Raw genomic sequence first — 21,273 nt, forward strand, 5'->3', positions numbered from 1 at the left:
TTATTTACATGGATGGATTTAACAGTGTTTGCATATTATTTACAAGAACCGCTTATGGTCACAGAACGGGAAATATTAGAAAAAAACTCTATATTACCAGTTTTTATTCAGAGTTGTCTGCAGAACACAACACTTTTCATAACATGTTTTTTGTAAAAGCAAAGAAAGTGTAACAATAACAACAGCTAGTAGACTACTGCATCTACCTGGCGATGAACCGATCTGTCGTGTTCAGTGAGCGGACACAGACTGTCAGGAGCGAGCGTCAAATGGAAAACGCGGAGTGGAATCATATAGCGGTGTATTCAGAGAAAGTTTTTCGCGGGGATGTGAATCCTCTCTACTCTACTTCGTCTACCAAAGGGAGCCAGCCTGTGAGGGCAAATGGGCAGCGGCTCAAGCCACAGAGCCACCCAGTGAACGCGTTCCGGCTCCCATCGGACCGCGAGTTTCAAAGGAGAAATAACTGAAATAAAACTGGAGGGTGGCGGCCTGGCGGTAGATGGGTGTGAAAAACGGGAGTTTTGACAGGTATGCTCTGGATTCTCTGCCTAAAGATCAAGGTGTGGTGCCATGGGTGTAAAGAATCATTATTTCCTAAATGCTGTTCTTTCGCGTTCTTGTCTCTCAGTCTTTGGTTTTCTTTAAGCGCGGCACTGCGATTGCGCTTGTCAGCCGTTAGAACAAGCGTCTTAATGAGCAGACAGGTTTCAACTGAGGTAAACATGATGGATAGAATACACAAATAACCAACCAGGAAACGCCAACATGACTGACGGAACGTTTAGCCAATTAAACGACATCATTCCTTACATAAGGCAGTGCTATTGAACCTTGGTAGGCCAATGCACAAAGTTTAAATGAAAAATAAAATGACTGGCATATAACTAAACAAATCAAATGAACGAGAGCAGGCGAGGCCCCTGAAGGGCGGGGCCCCTGGGCTGGTGCCCAGTCAAGGCCAATGGTAAGTCCGGCCTTGTTGACCATATTGTTTACCAATATACGTGGGTCTTGTACCCTTGGTAACAGAATTTTAAGAGTATCACGTTTACAAATGTTTAAACTTAGGGAACGAATGTATGCTATGTGGTTGGCTTGCTTACCTTGCACATTCGATGCAGCTGCGATCACGCTATACAAACGCTTCCTGTGTGAATACCCTCGCGAATCTGCAGGTGCAGTGTTACGTTGACGGCGCTGCTCTCGCTCTGCTCACGCGTGCAGTGTGAACTAGGGGTTATGGTGCAGGACGTCAGGGTAAACAAGTGGATTGGATGCCAAGCTTATTAATATACGAATCAGCATTCATGAGGTGCTTTGCATTATTCACGTACACACACTTGCAGGTCATCTGTGATTTATAAAGCGAATATTGCTTACAGGTGTGCCTATGCACGGTTTTATAAATCTGAATATTTTTTTGCCTACGCTATTTAGGGCTTTCGGGCACACGTACACTTTTACTAAGGATCCTCTTCACAGTTTTATAAATGAGACCCCAGGGCAGTACGCAGGTTTTTAGAAATATCAATGTCCAAAAACACGTCCTTGATCCTTGATCTATATACAGTATTTGCATTTTAAGACTTTTAGAGTGAAAATTAGATAACAATAGCTAATATACAACCATGTCTGTCTTTTCAGCATCAGATTATCAGCATCAGTGAAAAAGTAAACTCATGAGTAAAAAGCATTGCTAACTTGAGCGGGCTATTTGTAACGTTACTCTGTGTAAATAGACACACCATAAATGCAAATGTTTTATCAAAAATAAATATAATAAATTGTATTAACGTGTCTATTCATTAATATCCAATGAAAACATTAATAACGTTAGTGTTTTAATAACGTTAGTGTTTTTTTATTGATGCTTAATTAACAACAACAGACACATGAGACAAATACAATAACGTTACTGTTACAATGACAACGCAAGTGTCTTTTGTCACTTTCGGCGTTTTGTAGTTTATATGACTGGATTTTACATTCGGTCGTTTACCATGTTGACGCGGGTCAAGCGCGCCCAAAATAAACGACAACATGGGCGCGCAAACTTCCGAGAGCTGTGGAAAGAGAAAGGAAGCGACGCAGCATTTTTCACGCGTTTTTAGTAATGTGACATGTGAACTACCACTGACATTTCTATGATAACACATTTAGCTTACTTACATTGCGCTCTTTCAAAGTTAAACTGACCTCGAGCATGGCTTCTGTCAAAAGCAACTCGATCCCGCCTTCTTTCATTTGATTGGACAGTAATGCTCGGCTTCGTTCATTTGATTGGCCATCACAATTCGATTGATGAGCGCTTGTAGAACGCTGATGTAGAGTCATGGGCGTTAAAATATTGGCAGCAGTTCGTTCAGTTTGTCCTGTTATTCACGACTTTTATGACAAAACATGGACAAATTACCGAGGGTATACACGTGCACATCGTGCACACCCTATACAAGTGGGTGTACGCAATGCCGACTGATAAAGAAGTGGGTATACGCCGTATACCTGCGTATACCCTCGACTACATCACTGGTTATAGTATTAACTTATACATGTACTACGAACTGAAAAGTGTCCTTGTATGTGGCGCGACTTCGTTTAAGAACGTAAGCTCCGCCCTCGGTTCTGTGGCTGCGGTTTAGAAACTACTGTTAAGAAACTGTTGGAGAAGCTGCGGTACTGTAGCATGTCAAGCCCCGCCCACTATGGGTGGCTCAACCCAATTTGCTCTACAGCGAGCACAGCACACTCTTGCGGAAGAGACGCACGTGGATGGCAAACATTCCTAGTGTTTACAGCAAAAAGGCGCGCGTGTTTTAGTAGGACAGGTGCTTTCGAAAAAGATACTTTGTTTAATGCCCAGTACAGTTTTCGGCGATGTCTTTTCTTGCGAATGCTGGTTAGGAAGTTCTACAATATCTTCATTAAAAACAGACGAGGAGTTTGTGCTTGCGCTCAGTTAATTGATAGGGGGAGCATGCGCGAACTGTTTCGGTAGCCAAGAATCTCTACACTTCATTGCATTATGGTGGATAAGGGTCCAGTTCTGACATCTGCTGTTATTTTCTACCTGTCCATTGGGGCAGCAATTTTTCAAGTTCTAGAGGAACCGAACTGGGAAATCGCAGTGAAGCATTATACATCCGAGAAGGAGAAAATATTGAAACAATACCCATGTCTTACAAAGGCTGACTTGGACCACATTTTAGAGGTAGGATTACCACTGTTTTTGCCGTTTTTGCAATGAAAGTTGTGTAATGTTATGTTTTTGTTAGATTATAACCTAACATCGAAGGTAATTCTTATCTTGTAAATTTATTGCACAGGCTTTTTTAAACCAGTTACTCTTGTGTCTGAGACTTCCTACCAGCATTCTATTTATATCCCTTTTTACTTTTTTACTTTGGTGTTAGCAGTGTATTTAATTAACTATTTGGGTCGGTTTACAGGCATTTCAGTTGTTTAGGGTTGTTTAAGGTTGAATTGTTCAAGAAAAGAACATTCATTGATTAACTAGTACAGCACGAGCAGACATTGTAAAATGTTTGGGATTAAAATGAATATTCATGACTGTGGTTGTTGTTGGTTTCTTTTATGTGGATACAGCATAGTATGGAATGAGCCAACATTCACTACAGTTTTATTGGCAAAATGCCCAAAAAGTTTAAAGATTGCCCACATAATCTTTTATTAGCCTTAATCTAGAAAAAAGACTTGCATAAACAAGTATTTTTGTTTCCTGTTTCCCATCCCCCGAGTAGCTGAGCTGTAGGCTCAGTCTTTACCACCCCATTCAGAATGATTCTGCAAACTGTGGTCCCATTCCCTTCTTTCACATCTCTTTTGTTACAGTGCTTGAGGGATAGAGCGAGGTGGAAGTATGAAGATAAATCAGTAGCAAAATTTGAGAGCATATAGATTTTAATTTTGGAACTTGTAAAGTACGTATTTGTACCTGTTCACTAAAATGTACACACATGCTCGACCTGATTTTGCCAAGTGGTTGATCAGGGCAACATATTTATGTGAAAACTTGTGCACTCGTGGTCAAAACTCATAAAAACTCATAAATCTGTCTTCTAAATTTGAAGTTGCAGAAAAATAGTCACAAATGTGTAAACTGGCATTCAGAAAATACATTGGCAGATACAAATCCATTCCACATATTTACATGTTTTCCTAGATTCTGATTTGAATTGCAACCACAATAGGCATCTACAACCTCTGAAATCTGTTACTGCAGTTTCAGATCTTCCCGCCTTGACTTTTGCTACTACTTTCGTGATAAACCTGTTGCAAAAATAACTTGTGCACTTAAAGGTGCAGTTCTTAATTAACAGCGGCCACTAGCGTTGTATTATAGATTTGGCACGAATCACTCAGACCAAACACGTTGGTGGCCACCACAGTACAAAAAGATGTCGTTCTCATGTTGACGCAGCGAAGAGATTTTGCGGGCATTAAAAAGACTGTAGAAGGAGCTATGTCTTATGTATTACATAAAATAAAAGGTTTGTGGATTTTAAGTTTAAAAAGAAGGATAAAAGTCAGGCAGGAGCTAGGACCTGTGTTAATATTATAAAGACTTTACAGCAGAGACACGTTAGGACCCGTGGTACTAAGGCTTTTAGCAGATATGTACTCACAGATATCTATGGAGATACTTTCCAGCAGAGAGAGTCGGTGGAGAAAGATCGTCCGAGGAGGTTGCTATGATTCGGATCAGTATGTGAGTAACATACTAACATACCAAGATATGTTGTTGTTGTAATATTAGCTGTGTCATTGTGTATCTGGAACCGCTTTAATATTGTACTCGTCCAGATACTTGAGAGAGAGCGAGAGCGCATTGGAGCTGAAACTGGAGAGCGAGCGAAAGTGCGTTTTATTCTTTTACTCAGTGATGAATAAACTTTCAGTTAATCCGTGGGTCACATGCGTTCTACACCAGAGAGCACGATCCATACGGATCACGGATATTCCCGCGATCCATTTCACCATGATACCGCAGCGGAGAGGAGGAGAAAACGCGCGTTGTAGAGTTGTTTGTCCATTTAGGGCTGCTGTACAAAACATGGCGGCGAATTCAATGTATGTAGGGCCGCTCTGTATGTAGATATAAATAGCTCATTCTAAGGTATTACAAACTTAATGGTTCATTACGTAAGGTCTTTTATACACCTCTGAAGAAATAGTTTTGTATATTATATTGTATTTCTGTCAATAGATCCTCCTAAAAATGCCGTATTGTTCCTTTAAAAGCTCAGAGGCGAGAGAAAGAGCGGCATTTGATGACGTCATGCAGTGTTTCCCATAGGATTTTGACAGACTTGTGGCGCTGGTGACATCACAAACTAATTAGCATATTTGTGACGCAATCACGTCGTGTTAGTGTTAGCACTTTTTTTGACAAGAAAAAGTTGACAAGTGCTTTTTTTAGTAAAAAAAAAAAGACGCCGGTGCTGGCGTTTAAAAAAAGTGCCCAGGACGTTTTTTGAAAACACGAAGTCAAGTCTGAACATGGCTGTATTTTACAACGGGATGCCACCAGCAGTCACTTTAACCACTGCTAAAATTCTGATTTATAAATGCAACATCATCGGACAAAATCACAATACAGTACATCTACATAAAAGAGCGACTATATGCTGTTTGCTCTTTCTCGACAATGTGTTGCTGTATTACAAAGGCTTCTTTGATTTTAAATGCAAGTGACAGTTAAATACGAGAGACCGAGGGCTCGCGCACACACATGGAGCTCATCGGAAGATAGAGTGCATACGAACACGGAAGATGAGGACGCGCACGCGGCCACGCTCCACTCACACCAAACAAGTCAGGAAGGAGAGAAGACGCGCAAGCGCTGTTTATCCACTAGTTATTCGATCACAGATACTGTCATTCGCACGGATGGATAAAAAAAAAAAGTGAAGCCAAATATACTTGATATGGGCATATTTTACCATATCATCATGTCTTCTGTTATTTTGTATTTCTGTTATTTATTGCATTTTGTTCCTAGAGGTGCACCGATTGACCGGCCAGAGACCGGATTCGGCCGGTTTTTAGTATGATCGGCCGGACCGGTGACTGGCCGGTCAGTCTCACGTCTCGCCGATTCCAAGCCGATCTTCTGTTGCCCGTGATGCGGGCAAGAACATCACAGCCGTCAGTACACTTAAAGCCACATGTAAACGTGCGCGCGCACAGCCTGTCTTTAACGGCTCGTTTATACTCGCATGTGGGTGCACCGTACCGCAAGTTTCTACTGACTGATGCGCATCTCTCCTATCCACTGACTGCACGCACATCATTTACTGTACAGACAAAAAGGTGCACTGTAGTTTATCTCTCGCTGCTCCGTCTACATGGGGTATGTATGCTAACAGTGATGCTAAACTCTGACAGAGAATGAACGACTTCAACATGAGTTCAGCATGTGTAAAACAAACGTAAATTCCATTCAACCTAATTGCTTGTCTTACGTTAAAACTGTGGTAATTCCACCTAGGTAAAATGACATTCAACACGACTTCTACTTGTTTTTAAAAATCCCAAATATAAAAAAATGAATAAATCAACCAATATATGTGATATATATCTGATTGAGTTCTTTACTAACACAAAAAACTGCAAATACATATACATCTTTAGAGTAGAATTCACTCATAAGAAAATCGGAATCGGCAGGTTTCACAAAACGGAATCAGCAAAGAAAATCACAATTGGTGCATCTCTATCCTTTTACACTGTTTTTGCTGCTGTTACTTATAGGTCATATATTAAAACATGCACAGAAATATTGCATCCAGTATTTGTGCCTTTTCATTGTTTAATTATATAAAATATTTAATTGTATTTTATATTCCTTAATGCATTAGTTTAACCAAAAATGAAATTGCTGTAAATTTACTCACCCCCAGTCCCCAAGTAATTCCAAGATGTGGGTGGCATTGTGTTTTCAAGAATATATTTATGAAGATATTTGATTGAATCAGTGAAAGTCAAATTACTAAAGGTATGAAATTACAGACAGATATGAAAATGTGGGTCACAGAAATCTGTGAAGAAAGTCATATGAATGCAGCACAACATAGGGACAGAGACAATCTGCATTTCCTTCCAGAGCTTGTTCCAAATATTATAAGAATGGCATGCTACCTCCCTCTTTGGACAGCTGTGATGGTTCCACACTTCAAAAGTGTACACAACACAGCAAGCTCTGCAAATGTTGAGGCTGAATTTAAGAACATAAAACATGGTCTCTTTAAACATGAAAGCCTGCCAATCTGAATTGACCATTTGTCAAACGCCATCTTGAATTCCTTGAGGGCAACATGAGGATTTCTGCTGCACCAGTGAAAACAACAGAGCACACGGAGACAAATAATCTTAATACTGAGCCAGAAGCAGACCATAGTGAACAGGATACAGGGGCTGAGTCATCATCACTAGAAAAAGACCCTGTTGAAAATTGGAAAGGACTCAGCATTCCTCCCAAAAAGCGACTGTCCTACCTGACCCCTTGCTCTGAGTGGTTACATGCAGAAGCAAACCTAAAAAGAAAAAGGACCAAAATTAATGTCTTGAAAAATGGCAACTACTACGCTAAAACACCCATCAAAATTGACAAAATGCTTGCGAGTGTAACTAACACCTGTGCCTTTGACTCCTTTTGCCAGTGCCTTTGCTCTGCATTCTGTGACAGTGGATCATTTTGCCACTATCTCAACAAAGAGCACACAAAAATTGAAATATTTGATTTGGTGAAGACCATTGTCACAAAAGGAGTTGGAAAAGATGCTTACACAAGGAGGGCCAAAATGCTGTTGGAAACATTTCAATATGTTTGCCTGAAGTCAGGTGTGAGGCAGGTTAACGGAGATTGCAATATTTCTAACATTGTTACATCAACAATGACACAAGTACCGAGTGCAACAATCACCACAGAATGCTCCTCTCCATACGGCACTCGAAAAACGAAATCTTCAAGAGCCATTTCTCTGCTACCAGTCAACGTAGACATTCTACAAACTGGTGGAATGTAAAGTCTCCAAGCAGCACTAGAAGATGGACTTCACCTGAACAGGTCCAAGTGTCTGAAGCCACTGAAGTCACCACAAGAGTGCCCAGATAGCTGGAAAGTAAAAGATGATTCATCAGATAAATTCCTCTGCAATGGCTCAGTCACACACGGATGCATCACTGGTCAGCTACTGTGTATTGAAACAAGTACGGATACCAACCATCCACTGTCTGAAATCCCTGTGAACATGGACCTGGACAATCATTTGTTCACTCTGCGAGGTGTCGTTGCATTCACTCCAGGACCTACAAGAGCATCTCTTGGACATTACGTAGCTTACTGCAGAAGAACATCACTTGGCTGGGAGAAATATGATGACCTGTCTGAGCGCGTCACAACAGTCCTCAGCTAAGACCAAAATACAACCCCATGTCATATTGTTCACAAAGGAGGACTAAACTCTTTTGGTTATTTATTAAGTGGACTGGTCTCTGCAGAAAATATTAGTTCATAAAAACATGTCATTTACTGTCAAAATGCCCATTTAAAAGGCTCCATGATTTTTGAGCAGCAGTTAATTATTTGATAATTTTTCTGCTTTGGTTCTGCTTTGGTTATCTGTTCATTTACACATTTAGATTACAGTTGATTTATGCTTTGACTGACAATACCCATTTAAAAGTTTCTATAGTTCTTTAAAATAAAACTCTTATGTTTGTACATGTTTCTTCTTTGCATATGGCAGAAACAATTGACTTTCATTATACAGATAAAAATATTTTTAAATTACATTGTGTGGAACACTTATTTTGTGTTCCTGTCAATAAAAAAGTCATAAAGATTGTTACTTGTAAGATGACATATGATGACATCTGACTTTCTGCCATTTTTACATGGCACTAACTAGCACACAAGTTTTCGACTTATTGCTTAAACAAATATTTTAAACCAAATGAAATCTTACCTGTTATTGCTTCACTGGTTAAACTTTCTCAAACCTTCGTATCTTGCTAAATTGTTGTTTAATCATAATTATTTAATCATCTGCAATACACGTTTTATATCATGAAAATTTAAAGCAAACACTTTAATCGTGCACTCGAGTAAAAGTTTGTTACCACGCAAATCGTTTGTCATTCAAATGATTTCAAGCAGAGTTAGCCTACAAACTTTGTTTTTAATAGAACTGAAACACATTGTGATAACAAATGATAATACCTGCTTCCACGAACAAGACTGCAAACAAAGGGATGAAGTAGCAAAATGACTCTCCTTATTTGAAAGTTCACATAATTTGTACTGAAAGTCATGAAATCACGTTACCTTGGAAGTGATGGATTTGGAGTTTGATAAAAACATTCCACATCTAAAAAAAAGAATGTCAGTAACCGTAATTACCAGCACCACGCAACACAAGCCGAACTAGACAGGTTAAATGGTACCAGCTGGACAGAAAGCAAGACGTTTTTTATAATAGCAAGGCAGACAGCGCAGACCGATGAGCTAGACATAAAAGTACCGCGAGAGCGATTCAAGAATTCTCCAGTATGCAGTATGGAAGCTATGCTCTCGCGGTACTTTGGTGTAATACGTCGATCGCTCGGTGCAGTGCCGAGCGAAGTCTAACATGGCTAATTTCTAAAGATCGGAAGATATTATGATGTTTCTTTTTACGGCACAAAAGAGCAGAAACGAACGCCACCTGTTTGGGGCGATTTGGACGACATGGGGTGGAGTGTGACGTCACTGCCGCAAATAATATTTCTTATTTTCAAGCTAGGGAAAAACATTCAAGGGTCATTTTAACGGCACAAATCGAGCACAAACGAACGGAACCTGTTTGTGGCGATTTAAACAACATGGGGTGGAAAGTGACGTCACTGCCCCAAAATTCTTCTTGTTATAGCCTATCTCGGGAAGGAAAGTAGTTACAGAGTTTGTTTTAATGGCACAAACGAGCACAAATCGAGCACAAATGAAAGACACCAGTTTGATACGATTTGGACGACATGGGGTGGAGAGTGACGTCACTGCCGCAAATAATATTTATTATTTCCAAGCCAGGGAAAAACATACAGTGGTCATTTTAACGGCACAAATCGAGCACAAACGAAAGGCACCTGTTTGGGGCGATTTAAACGACATGGGGTGGAGAGCGACGTCACTGCCCCAAAATTCTTCGTTCTATCTCGGTAAGGAAAGTAGTTTGTCTTAATGGCACAAACGGGCACAAATCAAGCACAAACGAACGGCACCAATTTGATAGGAGTTGGACGACATGGGGTGGAGAGTGACGTCACACAGCCAAGAAAAGAATGTTTAATATCTTGAACACCAAACCAGCACAAACGATCATTTTTGCGGCACAAATCAGCACAAACAAATGGTATAGTTTTGGTGACAATTTATTTATATGGGGTGCCAACTTCACGGAGGTGCAATACAATAGTCTTGTCTTGATGTCTTGAATGTGTGAATTAACTTTTCTGCATTTGATAGTGAAGGCATATGACGAAATTATGAAAGTGACATGGCTTTACAGGTGTTAGCAACATGGTTTTCAAATGACAGATTACTATCGAATAAAATGCCCAGATTCCTAGCTGACGACGATGGTTTTATGGAGCATATGTCAGTAGTTAAGCAGTATTCTTGGTTGTTACATATGGCGGTTTTCGGTCCAATAAGTTACACCTCTGTTTTGTCAGAGGTCAACAATAAAAAGTTGCTACTCATCCAGTTTTTTACAGACTATGCATTCCATTGTTCTGGTGAACTGCTGTGTTTCGAGAGGCCTCAAGGAAATATAGAGTTGAGTATCATCAGCATAGCAGTGAAACCTAACTCTGTGTGTCTTAATTATACCTCCTAAAGGTAGCATGAACAGTGCAAAGAGCAGAGGCCCTAAAACTGAGCCCTATGGCACGTTGTACTGGACTTGTGATTTGCGTGACACCTCATTGGTTACATTTACATTTAGTCATTTAGCAGACGCTTTTTATCCAAAGCGACTTACAGAGAGTTCAGGCAGCAATAAAGCGATGTGAAATAGCTTTATTGCTCCCTTTATTGCCACAAACTGAAAACAGTCAGATAGGTATTTCACTAACGCTGACATAGTTTTCAAGTCTATGTAAAAGTGTGCTGTCGTCAATGGGGTCAAATATTTATTGGCACATCTTCTTGCTGTATGCTGTACTTTGCTCCTGGCAACTCTGAGTGCTTTGAGGGATTATACACTTGTTAAGCTCTTGTATTTAGCAAGTGCAGTACATTGTATACTGTGCCCAGGGATGTGTACCAATACCCTGTATTTAACGGGCCCCTAAATGGGCTAAATTATGAAAGACCTGAGTATCTATAAGCTCCACTCTTATTGGTATTGCATTTGAACCTGGAGAAGTATGCGACACGAGCAGCCTGAGTCTGTGAATAATTTCTAGTCTCCTAAACATCCTACAAGGATGAGCTGAATACACTTGATGGTGCTGTAGTGATCTTCACATGGGTACCAATTGTGTAGGATGCCATAAACAAGACACTAGAGGTTTTGTGAGTTTGGTCAGTATGTTTGCATGTGTCAGATGACTACTCCCTTTGTTTACCTTGGGGCACCAGCTAAGAAATTTTAGCTTAATAGTAATAATGATCCAATAGACATTGGAACATAGTTGATCTGATGCAGACTCTAGGTGCATGGGCTGGAGTCCCAGACCTTTTGTCGATCTGTTAGTCTTAAGCTGCGTACACACTGCCAGTGACTCTGTCGCTGTGTGTCGCCATTCTCTTGCTACGAGGTCATTAGAAGGCTTTCCTAGTTTTTGCTGCTCTTGGAACAATTAAAAACAAACCCTGCAGCAGGGCTTGACATAAAACATTTTCATGTGCTTGTCCTTCAGGCAAGCAAATTTGTCATTTAGTTGTCAGAGTAAAAAAATTACTTGTCCGAAGATAAAAAATGACATTTCATTTGAATTGTAAATATAATTGTTTATTGTAGTTCAAATCATAGTTTAGTGTATACAGACTATATTAGGGATGCACCGAAATGAAAATTCTTGGCCGAAGCCGAACATGATGTGAAACACTTGGCCGAAGGCCGAATAATACCGAACACCAAACATGGTTTTTTGCATTTCTTCTGTTTATTAAGCCATTTTTTTCACTATTGCCTATATTAATTAGGCCTATAACTGACTGCTAAAAGAATGTAATGTAAGTTACTCTGTAAACCTACAACAAAACAGTTCATTAAAGTGTCATTCCACATTAGGCCTATAAGCTAAAAATACAAATAAACTAAAACTGTTGGATTATTATAGGCTACATTGCAAAATGATTTGAGAAAAAAAACATCCAATGCAAGCAATTCTGACTGATGCAGACTGACAACCATTTCAGTTCATGTCTCTCCTCCAAACTCCGCCCACAAAAGCTGACTGTTCTGCACTGCTTAACAATGACAATTTGTCCCTCCTCCTCGTCAATTCCCTGCCTTCTTCATCACAGTTACTTTATACATTGCATGCCACATACATAACCGAATTTAGCTTAGCTGCTGAACAATATCCATTCAATTAGCATTAGTCTAAAAAACGAAATATAACATAGAAAACACTCGACATGTCAACAAAACATAAACAGAACATCTTACCAAACACATATCAAGCTTATTTAAAAACCTCGAAAGCATAAACACTCATTCAAAGTACCTGGAAAAGGGAGATGTAAATACATAAGTTCCCGCCTCCTCAGCACGAGCTGACCGATAAATCTAACACACCAAGAGAAGGCGGACTTAAGGCAGAACAGCCAATCATCAGCCGGTCACACTCAAAGCCGGTGTCATGTTTGAGAGGGAGGGAGAGGAGGCAGCCGCAGCGAGCGCAGACACAGAGCGGTAGGGCTGAACGATTGATCGAAATCGAATCGCAATCGTGATGTGAGACGTTGCGATTTGCTAATCGCAAGAGGCTGCGATGTGGAAACGATGTGAAATATAGGAAACGCGTCTGTTCCAAGCCCGCTTTGAGTGGCATTCTTGCTAACCAACAGAGTGAGCGCACCTCCATTATGCCTAATCAAAACAAAAAAACAGAAAGCGGGAGAGAGAGAGAGAGTGTGTGTTATTATGGCATCTGCAGAGTCAGATCGATCATATTAGGCAAATAAATACTAAAGAACCATCCAATTCAGAAGACCGCACACACAGCCTGTGTTATACTCGCTCTCTTCCCCGCGTTGCGCGTCTTGCGGACGAGCCGTTTAAACTTGACGCGCACACATAGCCTGTTTCATACTCGCTGCGTCTCGCGGACGAGCCGTTTAAACTTGATGCGCACACATAGCCTGTTTCATACTCGCGCGACTCTTCCCCGCGTTGCGCGTCTCGCGGACGAGCCGTTTAAACTTGATGCGCACACAGCCTGTTTCATACTCGCGCGACTCTTCCCCGTTGCGCGTCTCGGGACGAGCCGTTTAAACTTGATGCGCACACATAGCCTGTTTCATACTCGCGCGACTCTTCCCCGTGTTGCGCGTCTCNCTCAGAAGGTGCACTCGTGGCCGGATGCACAGAACATACTTTGAAAAGTTGTTTAGTACAGGGAACTGTGTGCACGCGACCACTGTATGATGTCAAAGGATGTCGCGAGCGGCGGGCTACTGTCAGACCGCCCGCTTCCGTCTGAAGTAAAGTTACCGACCGGTAAAGACGCTTTCATTCGGAAATTTACTTCTGTGCGGCAAGTCCCGTGCTGTGTCTTTCTCTGACACTTTAAAATGCTCCACACACACACGCACGCACACACACACACTGCCAAAATGTTTGCGGCAGTAATAAAGCGCATGCATGTCTCTCTCCTCTCTCTCTCTGCCTGGTTGCTGCTTGATCGTATCACGAGTCATGTTCGGTAAAATTTATTCGGCCACTTCACAAATTCGGCTATATATTTTGCTATATTCGGCCGAACATTTCCGGTGGCCGAACATTCGGTGCATCACTTACCAGGGCTCTAGAGTGCGACCAATTTGGTCGCACATGCGACTTGATTTCTCAATGGTGCGACTAAGAAAAATCTGAGGTCGCACCAGTGCGACCAGCCGGTCGAGGGAGAAAAAAAGTCTCGCGACTCTGAAAGTCTCCCTGTGATTCAACAACAGACACACCTTAGGCCCATATCGTGGTCTAAACCAATCAGAGATAGTGAAGGGCGGACCGCCCCTCGGATTGGCCGTGGTCCAGATTTTCCTGTAAGTGTGTGTACCAGAGGTCGTGTTAACCGAAAATTCTCTGTCATTGACAAAAAATGTTTACCAGTGACGGAAAAATCTGAAGGCCGTTCGTCCGTCCGTCAGCTATTTTGACGGATTACAATGAGGCAATTTGTAACTCCCCGTTTCCCTTCATTAGAGCGTGATATGCTCGCGAAGGGACGTGCGTGTTTTCACCTGTCATTGTTACTGACTATACATATGTGAAGCGATCTGGGAAAACCCGTCGGATGTCGCGCTGGACGTGGGAAAGACAGTTCACCTATCAAAGTAAACTACATAACATGAAGAATGAAGGAGTATCAAATTCACATTTCCCGCCAGTCCTGTGTAAACTACTGGCATGCAAAGTTTTTTTTCATACAATGTTTTCGTGAGATGACAGAGCTCCCCGTCTGCAGCACCGGGAGTTATCCGATCGCAAAACATACAAGGGATGATCAAAAGTCCAGACACTACGCACATGATAAACAAGGTAAAACTTGCTTCACTGCTTATTAGTTGTTGTCCGTAATGTTTGCGAGTTTCCTTGTGTAGTGATAATGGCAGAGCTCTCGTTCTTTAAGTGTGCCCGCACCATTTTCCTTACTTTCGTTTATTCAAACGGTTTTGTAAGTATTTTTAGACTTAACACTGGGAAATGTTTTTTATTAATTGTTATTAGTAAGTCTTTTACTACTCTAAAGTGACTTTTACTTGTGATACTGGACTGTTGTGCTTTTATTTTCATCACTTTACATACACTCGAGCCTAGTTGTTCTTCTACAAATTCACGTAATTCTGCAATAATCCGTACCGCCTTTCACCACCTCAAGCTCTAACACCCACTTTCCTATACATTACACTCCATACCCAATGCGCAAAGAATACCACCAAGTACACAAGATTATGCAACAGTCGAGAAACACCCGGTAATCACAAGACTAACTGTGATCATCGAGATCTAAAAGGTAATATATAAAATTGCACCATGTGTTGAGTTGATTCGCCAATAATAATCTCGCATCCTGAGCATAAATAACTCACTACTTAGACCATCAAAACCAATTATTCAATAGATGAGAACCTTTACTCAACACATACGACAATCGGCTTCATCTCCGTGCACTATTTCAGTTGTATATCATACTGAATACTCAACTAAGTATGCACCACACAGAGAACGGCAAAGACCCAGTACCGTAGAATCATAAGATGACAAGCTTCCGACTACATACTTCAACTCCCCAATGTCAGATCAAGACGAAGACTGATCATCTTACGCTCCCACCATCAACAAGCACCATTTAGTCTTACGAGATAGTTCGTGTAATAATAGATTTCCTAACAAGATCCCGCCTAGAGCCCAGCATTTTATGCAAATGTGTGGAGTGATGGGGAGGACCGTCTTAAACCAAGCATATAAACTCACAGTTTTCCATGTCATGTATATATCATGGTATTATTGCAAATTCTCTATACACTCCTATTCTTATGTAATTTTGTTGTCTGTTTAAGGGCCATTGTCATGCACTGTAAGCTGGAAAGGCATGTCTGGGTATTGTGACATCTGTCATCTGTCGTATTCCTTGACTAAATGTCCTATAGTCAAATTTTTATAAATACATATATATATATATATATATATATATACAGTATATATATATGCATATACACCGTAAAACGTTGCTGTAGTTTTGCAGCAGGTTTACCAGTAAGATACTGTAGATTTAATTACTTTCCTATTAGTACTGTTTTTTTTTAAAAGTAGCAGGGTTGGAATGACATGAGGGTGAATAAATCTTTGGGTGAAGTATCCCTTTGGATTTAATGTAAAGTCACTTTAAAGCACAATTTGCAAAAGATGAGGGATGGCAGATTTTATTCTGGTGTTATTTTAAATAAATTCATGGGCAAATGTAAGTTGAATGCAGTTAAAGCAGCTAAATAGAAAGGTTTGAGCTACTGTCACAACAGTAGGCAAATTGTATTTAAATCAAAAACATTCAGTCTCAGTTTTCTTTAAGCATCCTGACCAAACCAATAACATCTACCAGGGTTAAAACACAAAAATTGTAAACATGCCATTAATGTTATATTATTTATGTTTCTAATAACTGGCTGCGGACGAGCCGTTTGAACTTGATGCGCACACATAGCCTGTTTCATACTCGCGCGACTCTTCCCCGCGTTGCGCGTCTCGCGGACGAGCCGTTTAAACTTGATGCGCACATAGCCTGTTTCATACTCGCGCGACTCTTCCCCGCGTTGCGCGTCTCGCGGACGAGCCGTTTAAACTTGATGCGCACACATAGCCTGTTTCATACTCGCACGTCTCTGCCCCGCGTTGCGCGTCTCGTGGACGAGCCGTTTAAACTTGATGCGCACACACAGCCTCTTTTGCCTTGACGCACGCGCGCACCCTGTGTCAACTCACGCCTAGCTCCGCGTTTCAAACAAATGTAAATTCTATCTAACTGTTTTGCTAATTTCACTTGGATGAAATTAAACATTCAGCACATTTTCTACTTGTTTTAAAAAATCCCACATACTTAAAAAATAATAAATCAGCCTATGCAACCTATGAACTATTTTAATAATTCACTAACACAATAGAAAATGTTATGGATTTAAGGGTTACAATGGGAGTTGTATTTGTTTTAATGGAAACTATAATAGTGTACACTGGTATTTGGATTCTATTGGTGTGATGTAATCTTGAAGCTGGGAACCAATTGAACAACAGTAAGCCCGATTTGAATAATGCCCAAAACACACTACAAAAATGAATTTTGTAATGGTTTTAATGGAAACAATTAGAATTTCTGTAATGTTTTTTGTTGTTTTCTTTCAGCAGGGTAATTATACCCATACTGTGCTCCACACAACAATATTGAGCTGAAGTTTGAATTAGAAAAGTTAAAATCGCAAATCAAATCGCAATCGCAATGTCTGTCAAAAAAATCGCAATTAGATATTTTCCCCAAATCGCACAGCCCTACAGAGCGGCTAGAGAAACGGGGGAGCGACTGCTGTAAGGCATTTGTGCAAAACTGTGGAAAAAGTGCAGATGTTGAACCCTCTCACTGGAAAAAGTGTGGGTGTTTCCCCACGGGTGCGACGCCCCTGAATGCAAGCAATTCTGACTGATGCTGACTGACAACCATTTCAGTTCACGTCTCCTCCAAACTCCGCCCACAAAAGCTGACAGCTCTCTCAGAAGGTGCACAGAACATACTTTGACAAGTTGTTTAGAACAGGGAACTGTGCGCACGCGACCACTGTATGATGTCAAAGGATGTCGCGAGCGGCGGGGCTACTGTCAGACAGCCCGCTTCCGTCTGAAGTAAAGTTACCGACCGGTAAAGACGCTTTCATTCGGAAATTTACTTCCGTGCGGCAAGTCCCGTGCTGTGTCTTTCTCTGACACTTTAAAATGCTCCACACATGCGCACACACGCACGCACTGCCAAGATGTTTGCGGCAGTAATAAAGAGTGCACGTGTCAAGATGTTTGCGGCAGTAATAAAGAGTGCACGTGTCTCTCTCTCTCTCTCTCTCTCTCTCTCTCTCTCTCTCTCTCTCTCTCTCTCCCTCTCTCTCTCTCTCTCGTTGCTGCTTGATCGTATCATGAGTCATGTTCGGTAAAATTTATTCGGCCACTTCACATATTCAGCCGAACACAGAACTTGCATTTTTTGCTATATTCAGCAGAACATTTTCGGTGGCCGAACACTCGGTGCATCCCTAGTTGGTACGATTATAGTCTGAGGAATAATCACGATTGCACGATTATGTCTACATTCATTTCTAAATTTTTACTGGCCCTGACAAAAAATTTACTTGCCTGCCACAAAAAGTAATAAATAAATAATAATGTCTAGTTATTAGTTATTTTTTTACCTATGCAATTTTAGTAAATAAGCTCATAATACCAATAAACTATTTGCCAAACTCTAATAATAATAGTCAATTAGTTAGTAATAAAATTAGAACAAATTATCAAATTATGAGCAATATCACAAATAAATGTAATAAAGCAAACACACATATAAAATGAACAGTGCTTTTTAGGTGTTTCAGGTTGGTCTAACTGTGGTTATTAGGTACAGAAGCTGAATAAAGGAGTCAAATGTAAAATAACACTTCATAGTCTTCACAGTATACTGAAATATAGATCAAACCATATTAAAGTCTATCAGTCAGGAGCAGTGAGTGTGTTTTGTCTTTGTTTTTTGTTGTTTGATGAGCATTAAAACAGATATATTTATTATGCTGCTGTCCCTTTAAGAGCTAGCGCGCACGGATCACATGCTTTTTCCCCCCACTGTTTTCGTTTACAGCAAACTAAAATGGATTTATCAACGTGATATAGAGCCTATTCGCTAAATTAATAACATCAAATAAGTTAAATTGGTTCAACTTGCGTCAGGAGTAGACTTTGAATTTGAGCTTGCACATACAGAATGTACGCATCCTGTGAGCCGTCCTCGACGTGACGCTTCTCATCCGGTGTGCTACTCTGTTAACTTACATGGCTCATGGTTTGTTTACGTTGCACTGAAAGCTCAACTGTCACCACTACAGCCTTGATTGTGAATGTACATGTAAAATTGGCTGTTTGGTCTCTCTGCCATAGTTAATCTAGTGTGTGTCGTGGCTTCCGTGTCTCTGATAAGCACGGCTTTTTAAGCTGGTGCACCGCTGATGTAACTTTGTTTTCATTTTGTGCAAGTTGCAACGTTTCCGTTCCGTGCCTTTACGATTAATTAACCGTGACGTTTTTAAGCGCGGTTAATAGTAAACCTCGGTAATCGCTGCATCCCTATATACAGTAGTGTATATGCAAGTTTCTGTGTCATATTTAGTCCAGCACTTCTGTATCTTCAGTGTTGCTATACATTTGTCTTGACTCCCAGGGGTTAAACCCTGGGCGACGTTGTCGTAGGCTGTTGGTCCACCACCTCTTAACTGCCAGTCCGGCGTCAAAGTGCTTAAGAGCTGGGCCTTCAACTGATAAAAACATCAGTCTCTGGAGCAGGACCGGGCTCAGGCTGGTCCTCCAGTCAGACTTTACTCTCTTCATGGTGGAGAATCCTCTTTCACACACTGCTGTGTTGACTGGTAGGACCAGGTAAGCATTCATCAGAGTAGAGCTGCACGATTCTTGCTAAAATGTGAATCACAATTTTTCTCCATGGGAATTGAGATCACAATTCTCTCACACGATTCTAATTTTTTCAACCAAAACTTTTATTGAACTCAAGTAAAAAATTGAACATAGTACATTCAGTTATTATAAAGTGCAAAAAGTAACAAAAATTGTCTCTCCTTTTTTTCTCCTTGTGAATAACTTTACTTAAGCTGTTGAACATAAATAAGAGAAGAAAGTTAACAATAATAAACAAAAATAACAAAGGAAACTGTGCTTTTGGACCCTAAGTGAATAATTTAATAACTTAAGCTGTTAAACATAAATAGGAGAAGAGTATTAATTTGACAATAATAAATAAAAATAACTAAAAGGAACCACTNTAGGGATGCACCGAAACGAAAATTCTTGGCCGAAGCCGAACATGATGTGAAACACTTCAATGACATCCAATGCAAGTAGGGGCGTAGCAAGCTTTTCAAAAGGGACAAAAAGGGGATTGATATGGTTTGTTTGTTAACAATAAAAACGATGAATACAATGACAGAAGGGTACAAAAGGTAGCCTATAACATACAAGATATAAAAAGCTTCCCATTTAAATGAGTGATACTATAAAAGTATAAAAACACACTCGTTTGTAAGCTTGATGTAGTGACATGGGTCTGACAGGACTGTGACTGCTAAATTTTGATTATTTGTGCCTTGAAAAGGGGAGATATATATTAAAAAAACGCCCACACAAAGCTTTTTCTCTGGTGGTATAAATAATGGTACAATTTACTGTTTTTAAACATTAAAATAATATACACCTTTCTTTCATAGTTCTTCAATAGGTATGCAAACAACTACATCATTTCTCACTTTTTTCTCCTCAACAGGTACAATCAAACACAACAGGTAACTATCCACAAAAGTATTCAGCTAATCAACAAACAATACTCAAAATATCAAAATCAATTGCACTGGCAATAAACCCATAAATACACTGCTTAACAATGACAATTTGTCCCTCCTCCTCGTCAATTCCCCACCTTCTTCATCACAGTTACTTTATACATTGCATGCCACATACATAACCGAATTTAGCTATAGCTGCTGAACAATATCCCAATTAGCAATTAGTATTAGTCTAAAAAAGGAAATATAATACAGAAAACACTCGACATGTCAACAAAACATAAACAGAACATCTTCCCAAACACATATCAAGCTTATTTAAAAACCTCGAAAGCATAAACACTCATTCAAAGTACCTGGAAAAGGGAGATGTAAATCATAAGTTCCCGCCTCCTCAGCACAAGCTGACTGATAAATCTAACACACCAAGAAAGGCGGGACTTAAGGCAGAACAGCCAATCATCAGCCAGTCACACTCAAAGCCGGTGTCATGTTTGAGAGGGAGGGGAGAGCTGCAGTGAGCGCAGACACAGAGCGGTAGGGCTGAACGATTAATCGAAATCGAATCGCAATCGCGATGTGAGACATTGCGATTTGTTAATCGCAAGAGGCTGCGATGTGGAAACGATGTGAAATATAGGAAACGCGTCTGTTCCAAGCCTGCTTTGAGTGGCATTCTTGCTAACCAACAGAGTGAGCGCACCTCCGTTATGCCTAATGAAAAAAAAAAAGAGAGTGTGTTATTATGGCATCTGCAGAGTCAGATCGATCATATTAGGCAAATAAATACTAAAGAACCGTCCAATTCAGAAGACCGCACACACAGCCTGTGTTATACTCGCTCTCTTCCCCGCGTTGCGCGTCTTGCGGACGAGCCGTTTAAACTTGATGCACACACATAGCCTGTTTCATACTCGCGCGACTCTTCCCCGCGTTGCGCGTCT

At 40.6% G+C, this 21,273-nt stretch overlaps 1 protein-coding gene across 1 annotated transcript in view; it reads left to right on the forward strand.

Annotated features, from left to right (window-relative positions):
* Positions 1-2,765: 2,765 nt before the first annotated feature.
* The window catches only part of LOC130549735 (potassium channel subfamily K member 5-like), a 38,327-nt gene continuing 19,819 nt past the window's right edge, over positions 2,766-21,273 (forward strand). The window contains exon 1 of the mRNA XM_057327044.1: positions 2,766-3,211. Coding sequence (XP_057183027.1) covers positions 3,026-3,211 — 186 coding nt within the window. The 5' untranslated portion in view covers positions 2,766-3,025. The remainder of the gene's footprint in view (positions 3,212-21,273) is intronic.

This window comes from Triplophysa rosa, unplaced genomic scaffold, assembly GCF_024868665.1.
Source record: "Triplophysa rosa unplaced genomic scaffold, Trosa_1v2 scaffold167_ERROPOS501511, whole genome shotgun sequence".
NCBI lineage: Eukaryota > Metazoa > Chordata > Actinopteri > Cypriniformes > Nemacheilidae > Triplophysa > Triplophysa rosa.